This window comes from Nymphaea colorata, chromosome 5 (assembly GCF_008831285.2).
Source record: "Nymphaea colorata isolate Beijing-Zhang1983 chromosome 5, ASM883128v2, whole genome shotgun sequence".
Taxonomy (NCBI): Eukaryota; Viridiplantae; Streptophyta; class Magnoliopsida; order Nymphaeales; family Nymphaeaceae; genus Nymphaea; species Nymphaea colorata.
In genome coordinates, this window is record NC_045142.1 from 23,479,813 (window position 1) to 23,493,821 (window position 14,009).

The 14,009-nt window shown below is 38.4% G+C and overlaps 1 protein-coding gene across 1 annotated transcript; it reads right to left on the reverse strand.

The window, feature by feature from the left end:
- Positions 1-7,251: 7,251 nt before the first annotated feature.
- LOC116254912 (uncharacterized) lies at positions 7,252-14,009 on the reverse strand. Its single transcript, XM_031630561.2, has 6 exons — positions 13,794-14,009; positions 13,583-13,622; positions 13,387-13,467; positions 12,954-13,146; positions 7,803-8,070; positions 7,252-7,712 (listed from the first exon to the last, which is right to left on the reverse strand). The coding sequence occupies exons 1-6, from the start codon at positions 13,851-13,853 to the stop codon at positions 7,497-7,499; spliced, it is 858 nt and encodes a 285-aa protein (XP_031486421.1). The 5' UTR covers positions 13,854-14,009; the 3' UTR covers positions 7,252-7,496.

Here is a 14,009-nt window from a genome sequence, read left to right on the forward strand (position 1 = left end):
TGCCCTACTTCTGTCTCCCCCTCCACCCCCAAATCATGGAGCTCTGGTTGACCCTTTCCTGGTCATCTCTCTTTCTCTCTCTACCGCCATTAACATGTTTGTCTCTGCTTTTCCAAGCTCACGTCTACCTAATCACTCCTTTTAACTTCTTCTTTCTACTCTTTGTTCTAAATTGATTCTTTGCTTTTCGTTTTTTTTTACAATCTAGGGTTTTTGAATGGTGCAAGAAGTTACATGTGTTGGGTGGACTCAGGGGCGGAGCCAAGGTAGGGCCAGCTTGGCCTTGACCCCAGCTCAATTAAAAAAAAAATTACATGTAAATTTAAAAAAATTTCACTTGTTCTATATAAAAATTTTGAAAACTGATATTTTGACTCTAGTCAAAATTTAAAAACTTTAATTCGAGAAAAATTTTTTGTTCCACCCCTGGATGGATTTACTATGGTTGATGGTAGTAAGAAATATTAATATCATGCTTCATATCTTTCTATAGCAAAATAATTGACATCCTTCAAATGGCTTTCCTTTAATGGGCAGTCAAAGTTGGTAGCTGGCCCTGTTCCTAACTCATAAAATGTTTTGATAATATGTGCTTTGTGTGTGTTGTTGCTTGCATGCACGCATGAGGTTGTGTGTGAAGCTCAAGGGCTCAAGATTTTTTTTCCTTAGTTGGGGGCCATAGATATTCAAAGAAATTTCTAAAATTTTTTCAATGGAAAAGGTATATTTTTGGAAATTCCATGTTAACAATTTTGAAAGTGCAAATTAAGTAATTTTTTTACTTTTTCCAAATATAGTGCCATGTATGTACTTTGAAATGCATGATCCCACCAATGGGTTAACACCCTTTAGATAATCAATAGTAAAAAAACATCAATGTGTAAATAAACAAATAATTAAGTAAATGGTTATGAAAAATAATGAAAATAAGTAATTTATATGAGTATGTGGGCAATTGCCCACACAAGCTCACATGAGAACCACAGCCAAACTCTAAAGTTAAAGTGATGGAACAATCGTTAGCAACCAACGGGCCAACTTGTTGGTCCCCTAGTTGCCATATGGTCAAAACATGGCCCACCCATGAGGTGTTTAACATTAATTTGGTTGGTGTTTTGTACAAACATTATATATATATATGAACGAATAATAGAGCTAAGAGGCCAACCCCCAAATTTGAAAAAAAAAAAAATGTTATAATTTAGAAATAAATTAATCCCTACTAAACTTTCCAAACATATGTTTAGAAAATTCGAAAATCCTTTAAAAAAAATTGAAAAAAAAAACCTCCAAATTGTTTCATGTATAAAAAAACAAGAATTATTTATTATATTTTATACAACTAGCGCCAAGCCCACGTACATGCTCCTGACAGCCTTGTCAACGTATTGATGATAGTACACTAATCAAAGTACACTGGCAAAAAAAAAAACGATCCTGACTGTATATCCGTAATAAGCAAGCGGTAAAAATGAAAAAGAAAGGGTACCAAGTTGAATTTTCAGTTTCCAAGGTTTTTCTAAAGTATTGGCAGTTGAAGATACATGTATGGATCTGCCTCAAAAAGTGGGACAAATTTGTGAAACATTTTTTAAAGCATCCAATGAATCTAACAAATTTTTTGGTTAGATGCATGGAACATAATATAAGATTGTTGTTCCCAAACGGCCCCGATAAAGAACGGGCCATGATAAGAACAATGTGTTTGATGAAAGACATCTTTCTGTTGCCACATAAACATATGGCATTTAATTGTTGGATCTAAAATTATGTCCATAATCATACCGAAGTTTTGAAACAAGAACATTATGTTTTTGAACAATGTGTTCTAAGAACATGCAATTTAAACAAACAACGTTCTTCTTATCAAACAGTTGTGAAAGATTCGGTCTTATCGTCCATATATATGTTTATGAACAGTTGTGAATTTCATCTTTCAATGTGAACTTTACAAATTGATCTCATATGTGTGGTCTCTATCTTAAGAATAAACTCTTGAAATCATGTTTCTCTAGCAAAAAGAATAATCGTCATGACCAGTTGACCTATTTCATCAATTCACTGTGTATTCCTAGTAAATAGATTATCTAATAACATGAATGTTACTTTTATGTGCTTAAATTCTTTAAAAATTTGTCAAAGTTTGCAAAACTGAACTTCTCATGCGTTCCTACAAAAGAAGGGACCTATCTCTCTCTTTTTTTCTCTCACTCATTCTCTCACTCAATGATGGGTAGCACGACCGGTCAGGTTGGGTAGCATGTTGTAGTCACATCCTCAATGCAATTCTTAAAGGGCGCTATCCTCATGGTATTAAGGAGTATTGATCTTGAGATCAAGGATGTCATTATGGCGACCAAGTAGACAGGTTCTTTTACCTTTGTCCTTGTTTTTCGTCCTCTCCTCTCCTCTTCTCTCTCTCTCTCTCTCTCTTTCTCTCTCTCTCTCTCTCTCTCTATATATATATATATATATATATATATATATATATATATATATATATATATATATATATATATATGAGCATGAGCTGGGTACTTAAGTAGTTCCTGGGCGGAGAAATCATAGGATCACTAGCTAGGTCTTGCCTGTGGCACTAACCGACCGGCTGCCGACACCTAGATTTTACCCTGCCACCTGTAGCTGATGGGATTGTACTCTCTCTCTCTCTCTCTCTCTCTCTCTCTCTCTCTCTGTGTGTGTGTGTGTGTGTGTGAGAGAGAGAGAGAGAGAGAGAGTACTTTGTGGGAGGTTATAGATTTTGGGCCTATAAGCTCCTTGCTGGAATGAAAAGGAGATTGCTTCACAGACAGGGAGTTGCAACAAACTGTCATGAAGCCAAAGGCTGTCAAATAATGGTTCTGGTTCTGTGGCCCACCTGAGTTTACTTCATATCAACTATGCCTTCACCAATCAGAGAACCTAAAACTGTTCGGGTTCTGATCTGAAATCCAGTAACCCGATTTGAGTTACTTGAGCTCCATATTCAAAACTAGGATTCACACCAGATCCAGTTCTAAGTTCAAAATTCGATTCTTCGAGCTTTGTCCGATCGTAAAATCCAAATCGAGACGCATGAGAATATTGGGTGATAAACTAGTCTCATCCTAGCCCTCTAGAATCACATTGTGCCGGAGCCAGAAATTTTTTGCTAACAGACACTAATACAGAATAACCAAATTTTAGACCCTTTAAATACATAGCAAAACGGTAGCGGGGCACTAAGATGTAAATAAGAAATTTGTGTAAGTCCGCATAGGCAAGTACCCACATGAGCCCACACTTGTTTCCGCGGTTGACCGATAAATCAAATCAATTTATTACTGATTTGATTCGAATCAGCCGATTTAGACCGACTTTGACTACACGGTTTCGGATTGAACTATGATTAGTGGCAAATGCAAATATAAGGGAATCCAATTTGATAATTTTTTAAAAAAAAGTAATGGCATGATTATGTGAGAGCCAAGGCTGGAAGGTTGGATTGCAGATTTGCTTCGAACTCAATCCCAAAGTTTCATATTTATACACCAAACTTGTGAGTGGCTTGGGCTCTCAACTAGATAGTAGAATGAAATACTTCTCCTACTTTTCTGGAAAATAAAATACTTCTCCTACTTACCCGAAAATCACTTCATACTAAGAGACTCATCGGTCATATCACATGAGACGTAAAACCCTCAAGAGCATTTCTCTATCACTTTGGTCTTGTCCTGCATTGGTTTAAAGAGGGAGTATGCACCTTCCAGATTTGAACTAGCAATTGGCTACGTAAAATTGAACACACACACACACACACACACATATATATATATATATATATATATATATATATATATATATATATATATATATATATATATATATATATATAAAAGGCAGCATTTAATGATAGAAGTGGATTCCTCTTACAATGTTGCCTTGATGGGACTGGTCCTTTTTATTGCAAGTGTGGCAGTTGTGCCCTTCACAAGGGACATCAGGAGGTATCATGCCCTAAGTTGAAAGGGATGGACCCCAACAACACAAAGTGGGGTGGGTCAGTTTAGGTCAGTTGGTGGTACCTTTGAAGGTGAACCATTTAGGGTTTCTTTAGCCCCAAGCACCATCCTGTAGCTGGCCGGCATTAGGGGCGAGTCCGGTCACCAATTTGATTCCAATGGGTTTACTTAAGCTTGGGCACCGGGCCCAGAAAAAAGCAACCCAGGCCGGCCCGATAATTTTATTGGGCCGTCCCAGGTCGGGATGAGCCTGATAATGAGTTTTTATATATATTTATAATATTTTATTATGATTAATTATATTTATGTAATTTGTTATTTAAAAATATATTTTTAAATTTAATCAAGTCGGGCTTGGGCTTTGGATGTCAGGCCGGCCCGGGCCTGACTCATTATCAGGCCAGGCTGGGCCGATGCGCAGGCTTAGATAGAGCACTATGTCTCTATGCCGATGGGTCGCCACTATGGCCTCCACGCCAGGTAGCGAAATAGCTTTAGATCTTAGAGCAGTGGAAAAGATGGGGTCTCGCTTTCGCTTGGGTTGCAGAATCCTCTTTATATGCAATTTTTTTTTATCTTACACATTGGCATATAGAAGTGCCCTTTGTTATTTCATTAAAAGTTAGGCTCCTTTATGTAAATATTTTTATGAGAAGGGAAGGAAAAAAAAAACTATTGTTGTTTATGTTTTTCATTTTTCAGAAATTGCCTACACAAGTTGACCTGGAGACGGATCTTTACATAGTTCCATCTCAACCGGATCTGGAGCACTTACGGCACGATCTGATCCAGCTTCCATTGGATAAAATCAAACAGAAGAGGATCCAAAGCATAAGGGGTCCACTTTTGGACCTTGCATGCCCTTTCATTAATTGAGAAGAAGAAGAAGAAAGGCATCCAAGGAACCTTGACCTAAATCCAAGCTCAATTCTGTTTAATTATTTGAATACAGATCCAGAACTAGAGAATCAAGAGGCCGGTTTTGAACCGACCCGAAACCATATTAAATTCAAAACGATATGAATTTGGAATGAAAGGAAAAAGTCGGATAGGTATGTAATAGAAACCCAAATCCAGATCCAATACCTGAAGTTCCTAATTGGATCTAAGTTTGGACAGCAGAGCCCCAGAAGGGGCATTATTGGATGTTTGGATCAGATCCATAAATGTATTATCATGAAATTAATCGGGAGCGGAGTCCATGAACTGGGTCATCCCATGACAAGACAAGACATGGTGCCAACTTGTACCAAATTCCAAAATCCGAAAGATCAAATCTAAATTGATTCATCATGAAATCTGTCGCCTTGCTGTATTATCTAACATGATGTTGAAATGATGTTCTCCTAATTGATACAAATGGTTCAGATTTAAATTCGATACGTCATTCAATCAAAATCCACTCAACTTTTACGGTAGATCCAGTGATATAAATGGTTAGTCCGAGATAACATGGTTATCAAACTCAAATCTGAATTTGATTGCTATTTGAATCCTATTTTTTGCTTTTCCTGATCTAACTTTAAATGGATCAGAATATGGGTTGATAACTGGTCCAAGGGAACTGATTGTGCAACGTTTAAAAATATTTCAAAAAAAATTAAAATAAATACTTACTATATAAAAATAAATTACAATACAAAGATTTAAAAAATTAAAATTATTAAAATCTAATCAATTTCATAAAACTAAAAAATTGAAACATTTTTGTAGCACTTGATGGCGGCTTCAAGTACATTAGCTTCAAGGGGCATAGTGCATCTGGTTGGATTAGTGAACCGGTGAGAACCTGATCGATTACTATGAATGTTACTATTTTTGGACTGTAAATGATAGCAATATAATATTCCAATTGACGGGTTCATCCGCTTAGTTGTAAAGTGTCAATTAAATTTGGATCCAATGCTATTAAGATTCAGGTCTGTCTTACCATTATCTAATCTTAGAACCCCAGTTCAGATCCAACTTCATAAAATCCAATTAGTCCAAACTTAGTAATGCCAATTTCAGATCCGACTCTGACCCGTTTACATACACCTCGCCGAGCGTTCTATCTCTATGTTAGAACTCGGCAACAATCTAGTATTCGGATCAGATCATGCAAAACCAAGTCCTATGTAGCATACTGAATTGAAATTCTCATCCAAAACAAACCTAAAGGGGTGGATCTGAATGTGGATTTGGAGCACAAAAGGAGCCGACACAAGATAAAACACTTATTTTGATCAGGAAGAACTATTTGATTTTAATAAAAAAATTTACAAAAACATGTCTAACTGTTGACATATCTAAGACAAGTCAGCCTGGAGTTTAAAAAATTACATCTTCATGGCTGGTTACGAGACAATTGTCAAAGACATGCATGTTGATGAAAGTTTTCAAGTTCAAGCACGAAAATTTTCAAAACTTAATAGGTTTGCTTTTGAAAGATTTTTAAAGCGTTCCATGCATTGGAAACATTTTGAAACTCGAGCGTTATCATGCAGCTTTTCATAAAACTGAATCATGTTTTTGAAAAATATGCGAAAGTTAAGTATTTTAAAAGGCAATTATACCAAAAAGTATGTATTCTTTGTTGCGTTATTTAGATATTTCAACTAGATTGATACTTGTACTCATATTTTCAAAGGTTTATAATCCATCATAATTATATGTATGATGGTCCAGTTTGATAAGTTATTTCCATAAACAAATTTTTAAGTTGACATGCGACTCGAACACGTCATTTGTGATGTTACACTGCCGTCGCAGTGAGATCGGTTTTAAATAAGAGCTTAGCAGTGACAATTCACATGCCATTCAAGTTTTACATTTTTCACAGTCGCACTTTTCTTTGACAACTTTTTTATGTATAGGTTTTGTGAAAATGTTAAAGGGCATTTTAAGTTTTAGAACTTTCAAAGTTTTAATATGATTGTAATTTTATCTTTTAAAATAAAAATAAAGATTGAAAATATAGAAGAGAAAAATGATAGGAAAACCAAAAAATGTACTTAAAGAACAACAAAAAAAATAGCAGTAGTTGATGAGATTGGAGAAGGTTTAACTGAAACTAGAAACTAAGTGGAATCAAAGATGAGTTTCTTGGTAACCACAACCAGAAAGCAGAGTATGTTTTGTTTTGCAGTTCATTAATCATTACTCACAGTAGATTGATAATTTGTGACATGTCCAAAAAGCTCAAAATTGTTTCTCTCAGCCTCATTCAGAAAAAGAGAGGCGACATGAACAGGAAAAACAACAACGGCGCTTCAGCTAGAAAACTACTCAAGATAATATTATATTAAGGTGAACAACGAAGTTACATGGATCAAGAATGAAAGAATTCCAGCAACGCAAAGGCTTTAACACAGTATCTTTTTTTCAACACAGTATTCTTGCAGTTCGAGTACAAAATCTTGGAACTTAAGTGGCCTCAGGAGGCAAAGCTTCATTCCTCTGCCCCTCCAATTCCAGTGTACATGCTCAATCTCCCCATGAGAAACATGACATTTTTTAGTTTGACCCAACAGTTATGGTGAAAAAGTAGAGTTTCAGCACAACAGCGAGAGCCAACTGCAACAAGAAGATGGCAGCAACAATGAGAAACCATCTTTCACCTGCAGATTTGATGTGTGTCCGAAGGTTGAGAGCCACAAAGCAAGCAGACATGAAGCCTGCAACGCCCGCTACCACCCACCTAAAAATTTCGATGGGCACAATGGACAAACACTGCAGACGAAAAAGACATGCAGTAAGTTGAGAAGGACCTGGTTATATTTTGTTGTTTAATTGAAACTCTGTACAGAAGGTGTGACTTACAGAGGCAGGAATGAAGACAAAGAGCGAGTATCCATACAAGCACAGCAGCTGAACAAAGCCAGAGGGAACTGAGAAGTACTTGAGAATGAGGTACAGGCCGAGAGGTATAACGGTAGCGTAGCCGTAAAATAGTCCTGCTGACCACGTTACCAGGTTTATATCATAACTCCAGTCTTTTTTCTGCAGCTTGTGTGCTATGTATGTTACAAACGTTCCTATAGCTGCCGCTACAAATATCAAGGTGGTGCAGATCCAGAAGGGGCCATACCTGAGCAAAATCAAATTTAGAAACAAACATTAATCACTCACTAATTAGATGTGACCGAAACCAAGTGTTCAACCCAAACAGCTCCAAGGACAAGCTTAACGACTCCATGAACATGCCTGATGTGCAGAAAGTGGATGCAGATGACAGGTACTTACACCATGTTAGGTCAGCTTGTGCATTTGTCAAGCTTGACTACAATCAAGTTGCTTTCATCCATATATAAATATTAAATAGAAGTTTTGTCAGTAACAAGCCTTGGGTCATGATACACTTCCAAATTGTCTATTTTTTATCACCACAGAGATGCATACTGTCATTATCATTATACCTAAAGGTGGATAATACATAGCATCAGGTATTTCCCTTTAGAACATGTGACATGAAAAGGCATATTTCTTTTCATAAGATGCAGTTGCAGTCTATGTAGTGTACTTCTATCACCTACATCCCTAGGGAACATATGACATGAAGAGGTATATCTCTTAGATTAGAGAATGCAGCTGCTTATCTCTGTAGTTGAAGTTTATATCTACCATACTTGAATCCTTACTGCACATCATCTGCTCAGACAAGTCCCTAAAATATGTATAAGTTGCTCAAAAAAGTGATGAACCATTCTACACGAGAATTTCGAAATCCCCAGGACTCTGTAACATCCTCGTGAACTAAAAAACACTACAATAACCAATTACAGCTAGCCCTTTAAAACTTAAAGGAATGAAATGTGAAGTATTTAGCATCAACTCATTGAAAAAACCCATCTAACAGAATTCGTTCTTACAGGTAATGTACTGGTGCACGGTGCACCTGCACCAAACCCAGCAAGAGACAGACAGAGAACTTGTTGATGCCCTTTTAATTTCACAAAAATGACAGCAAATAAACTTTTAATCAAATTAAATTTCTAACACGAACGTCTAATTATTAAAAGAAAGGTAAAGGAAAAAAATTCAATAATTTAAAGGAAAAAATATTCTTAATGATTTTACAGAACCGATTTTTTAAACTTCATCACTGTCATTTGATTGATGCATTTAAGTGTTGCAGAGAGAGAAAGAAAGATAGAGAAACAGAGATGAATGGGATTGTCGGGGAAGCAGTAGAGAGAGGCCAAGATGGTTGTTCTTTGTTGCTTTTTTTTAATTGAAATAGAAAAGGCATTGGATCAATTTAAGAGAAGTCCCCTTCACCACAAATATAACTACCATCTATGACATAACTATTAAAAACTTGTAAAGAAATTGGCTTCAGGTGCTTTCTATATCACAAAAACGCCTTCATGTTTGAATGAGGTCACCAAAATATCAATTGCATTTTTTTTACTGCAAATTCCCTATGACAGGTTGAACAGGTAATACATTACATTTGCTACAGTTGTAGTGAGTTCTGAGTTCTGAAAACCGTTCCAAACATCAGTATTTTATCACAAGTGTCCTGATTAGTTTCCTTCATTTGTACCTGTTGACGGACCTTGATGTATGGGTCCGGGTCTGGACCCGATCCAGTGAGTCTGGTTTGGGCATACTTATACCATTGTAAACCCTAATCTTGCAAGTTAATGAAGTTTTCTAAGAGAGAGAGAGTCTGGCGGCTAAGGGCACCAGATCTCCTCACCCGTGGTTTTTTCCCTCTAGTTGAGGGTTTTCCACGTTACATCTGTGTTTGATCTTCGTTTCTTGTGCATCTATTATTTCTACATGGTATCAGAGCCGACGAGTTTGGGAAATTTTTTGGGGTTGTGAAGTTCCAACCCTAACCTCTCTATCACTCACTGCTGCCGCCGCTGCCCGGCTGCATCGCCTGAGACCCTCTGCGTCGCCCGTGTCTGCCACTGCCCTTTGCTTCTCTAGCGCCGCCTGATCTCTTGCCTAACGTTGTTGCTTCCACCCAAGAGAGCCACCTCCCACGTTCTGCCCGACATCGCCACTTCCGCTGCTGTTGTCGCTGGACTGCCTTGGCGACGCTTGCAGAAGCTCCCTGCCTTTGATCGTCATCCCGCTGCCGCTGCCTTCATCTGTCTATCTGTCGTCGCCTGGTTCGTGATCATGGCAGCATCTTCCTCTTCAACCGCTTCCACCCAACGGAGTCGCCTCCCACGTTCTGCCGACATCGCCACTTCTACTGCTGCTGTTTGCTGTCGCTGGACTGCCTTGGCAACACTCGCAGAAGCTCCCTGCCGCTGATCGTCGTCCCGCTGCCGCCTTCATCTGTCTATCTGCGGTCGTCTGGTTCGTGATTATGGCAGCGTCTTCCTCTTCGACCGTCAGCACTGATCAGACTGAAATCGGGGCTTATAGAACTGAGAATGTTTCAGTTCAGGTTACTACCATCCGTCTTACCAAGGAAAACTATCTTAAGTGGTCTGCCGCCATCACTATGGGTATAGCTGGTCGAGGCCGTATTACCTATGTGAATTGGAGTAAGGTTGAACCTGCTGCAAATAGTATGGCTTGGGATACTTGGTTTCTGGAGGACAACCAAGTAAAAACGTGGATTGTTAATTCAATATCCTCAGACATTCAACCTCTCATTCTTCGTAAGAAGACTGCGAGAGATATGTGGATTATTTTGAAACAGATGTATGGTCAAAAGAAGAGAAAAGTCGCGTGTATCAACTAACGAAGGATTTGTATGCTCTTCGACAATGGGATCTCTCGGTCGCTGATTTCTACGCCGCATTAAAATCTAAGTGGGAGGATCTTGACTACCATTCTGATGATATTTGGAGTTGTCCTCAAGGCCAGATGCATTATATGACCAAGGAGTGAGAGAATAGGATATTCCTTTTCTTAGCCGGACTGAACGATGAATTCGAAAATATAAGGAGTCAGATTCTTAACTCTGAAGAATCATTCAGTATTGAAGATGTTTATTCCCGTGTTGAAGCTGAAGAGCAAAGGCGGCTGGTCATAAATGGGATCACATGTCTCACAATGAACGGTCAGCCTTCGTTAGCTGTGCCTCTATGGGAACTGCCCGTTCCTCCCATAAATGTACTCACTGCAAAAAATTAGGTCACACTATGAAGTAGGGGGAGGTCTTCTGGTGGGAAGAAGTCTGTTTCGAATGCAATGAACCCTAGTGACGGTAAAGTTTCTATTTCTGCGGAACAGATTCGTGAGCTATGATTTGCTTTTTTTTAATTGAAATAGAAAGGCATTGGATCATTTTAAGAGAAGTCCCCTTCACCACAAATATAACTACCATCTATGACATAACTATTGAAAACTTATAAAGAAATTGGCTTCAGGTGCTTTCTATATCACAAAAACGCCTTCATGTTTGAATGAGGTCACCAAAATATCAATTGCATTTTTTTTACTGCAAATTCCCTATGACAGGTCGAACAGGTAATACATTACATTTGCTACAGTTGTAGTGAGTTCTGAGTTCTGAAGACCGTTCCAAACGTCAGTATTTTATCACGAGTGTCCTGATTAGTTGTCTTCATTTGTACCTTTTCGTTAACTTGCACTGCCATTTGTCATGAAAAAGCAATTAAAACTGGGAAAAGGTTTTAGCCAAACATGCCTGATCCACTAACCAAATCAGCTCATGTTTCAATGTCCAGCTAAACGGAGTCATAACATTTGACAACCTTATTTAAGATATGAGAAGCCGCTCAATTTCCCACTGCTAAGAATAAATGAGGCACAAGGGTAAAGTTGGGCCACTATGTCTGAATATGTGATTATGTGAACTGAAGGTTGGATCCTTCCAGTATAGCAGGATACACACTGCAAGTCGTATACACGGAACTCAGTGGAAACATGAGATCTTGGCATAAAAGACAGAGACAACAACAACACCAGGACTGGAGAACAAGCCAACTTAGCCAAGGCATTATGTTGAGCATGCTGCAATCTAAGTGATCTTCTGTGACACCTCATGCAAAATAGGGATTAGCTTCAAGTCTTTTAGTTAAAGGCCTTGAACTTCTATGCATCAAGCAGAAATCGGCCTAAGCAGCATACTGCCTTTCCTGTTGACAGGGATGATTACCAGCCTTAAGGAAGTGTTTATGCTCCCTATCATTATCTTCATGGCCTCAATCATCCAAACAAGCTAACACTTTAGCCCTAACATGCTTGACAGAAGAAAGCCATTCCAAATATAAGAGTGTGTTTTCCTTCCTCCTTCAAGAAAACAAACCAACTAGAGGATGATTTTCCAAGAAAAAGACAAGTCTTAATCACATCGGATGACATAGCTGCAAAATGTGGGTGAAGTTCTGCAATTCAAGTTCCATGGTGGCTATATAGGTTAAATGGTCAAGGTCGCAAAGAAAATGGACAAGCTATTCCAAGACAGCCCTCCATGAAGAACAAGATATAAAGGAAATCAACAAAACAATGGATGGATCTTCCATGTAACACTGAATATACGAAAGAATTGGAGTACAAAAAAGCACAGCAGGTCCACTAGTGACTTTTTATTGCGAAGAAAGATGCAATGGAACTCATAATGAGCAATTACAAAGCCAAAAGTAAGGGTCATACTTTGAGAAACTAGGCAATTGATCACCCGATTATATGCTTTCTTAGCAAAAAAGGAAAAACTATGTTACAATAACCAGTCAGTCTGCAGAAATTAAAAATTTAAAACCATAATGGCATAATAGAATCAAAACGAAAATAAAAGTTGCAACCACTGACCAGATTGAGATATCACTTAGCTCAATATAGCTCAGATTACCATGGAGACACGAATTTTCATTACATCAAATCAGAAAATAAGGCCTCCTGTAGCTTCAAGCCATAACCACGTGTGGATCGAATGCACATACTTAAGGTCCACAATTTTAGAAGTACGCATGCCCTTATTGACAGAATAATTAGATGTGCTATAAGGAACCACGGTAGCAAAATAACAAGCACACTTACAAGTCAGGATTGTGAACAGTCCTCTCAGAGAAATTCCCCTTGAACGGAACAAGGGAATCCCGGATTCTTTCCAAGACGTCTGATGTATCGACATCGAAATACGGTTTGTAAGCTGCAACAGTAAACACACTGAACCAACCACTCGGTTGACTCTCTTCGCCACCACTTCCAGAAGCCGGCTTCGAGAATGTATCTAAAAGTCACCAAAATTCTAACTCAATCACTTGATCTCCAAACAAAATCGACAACCGTGCACAATTTTACAACAATTACACTTTCAGAACCATCACACGCATCCAAATCTTGAACATCCATTACCAAAGAACCCGAGAGCAAGATAGGGAAGGAACAGATCTACCGCAATTTGAAAAAGCATTTCGAATCCGGAAACAGACCACCAACAAGTACAAAACTAGATCGAGAGAATTTTTACCATCAGCGTCGGTTGGGGGGCGGTATGACCCAGAAATTTTCCCTTGAGCTTCAATTGGGGGAAACGTCTGAAGATCGGAATCTACAAGCCAAAACGACCAAAAAAACTTAACATCTAAATGAACTAGATAATAGAACTCCCCATTCCCAAGAAGAATTAACTTAAGTTTCCCATCAAAAATGAAGAAGAACGCTACCTGAGAATTTCAAAGCCACGTGTTCTGATCCTGAAACAGCCTGCAATTCATACAGAACGAACAAGATCTGAGCAGACCCATATCAAGGAACCTAAAAGAACACGACCACGAAGAAGAAGAAGACCATAACCCTTGAAATTCGCATAGATTTAATAACTCAGTCAAGGAAGAACACGAAGAGAGAGGCAGACAAGGTGGGAGAGCATCTTACCGGGACGGATCCGGAGACATTCTGATTGGCAATAGAGGCATAGCCACCTCCGGACATCATCTTCGGAGCTCAATCTTTCAAAAAATTCCCCAGAAAAGGAAAAAGAAAATTGTGACAAAAAAAATCGGCGAGATTCGTGGGGAGTTTCTCTCTCTCACTCCTCTCTCCTCGTGTGCATCACGGACGCTAGTGTCAGGACTCAAAGAGTCGACGAAC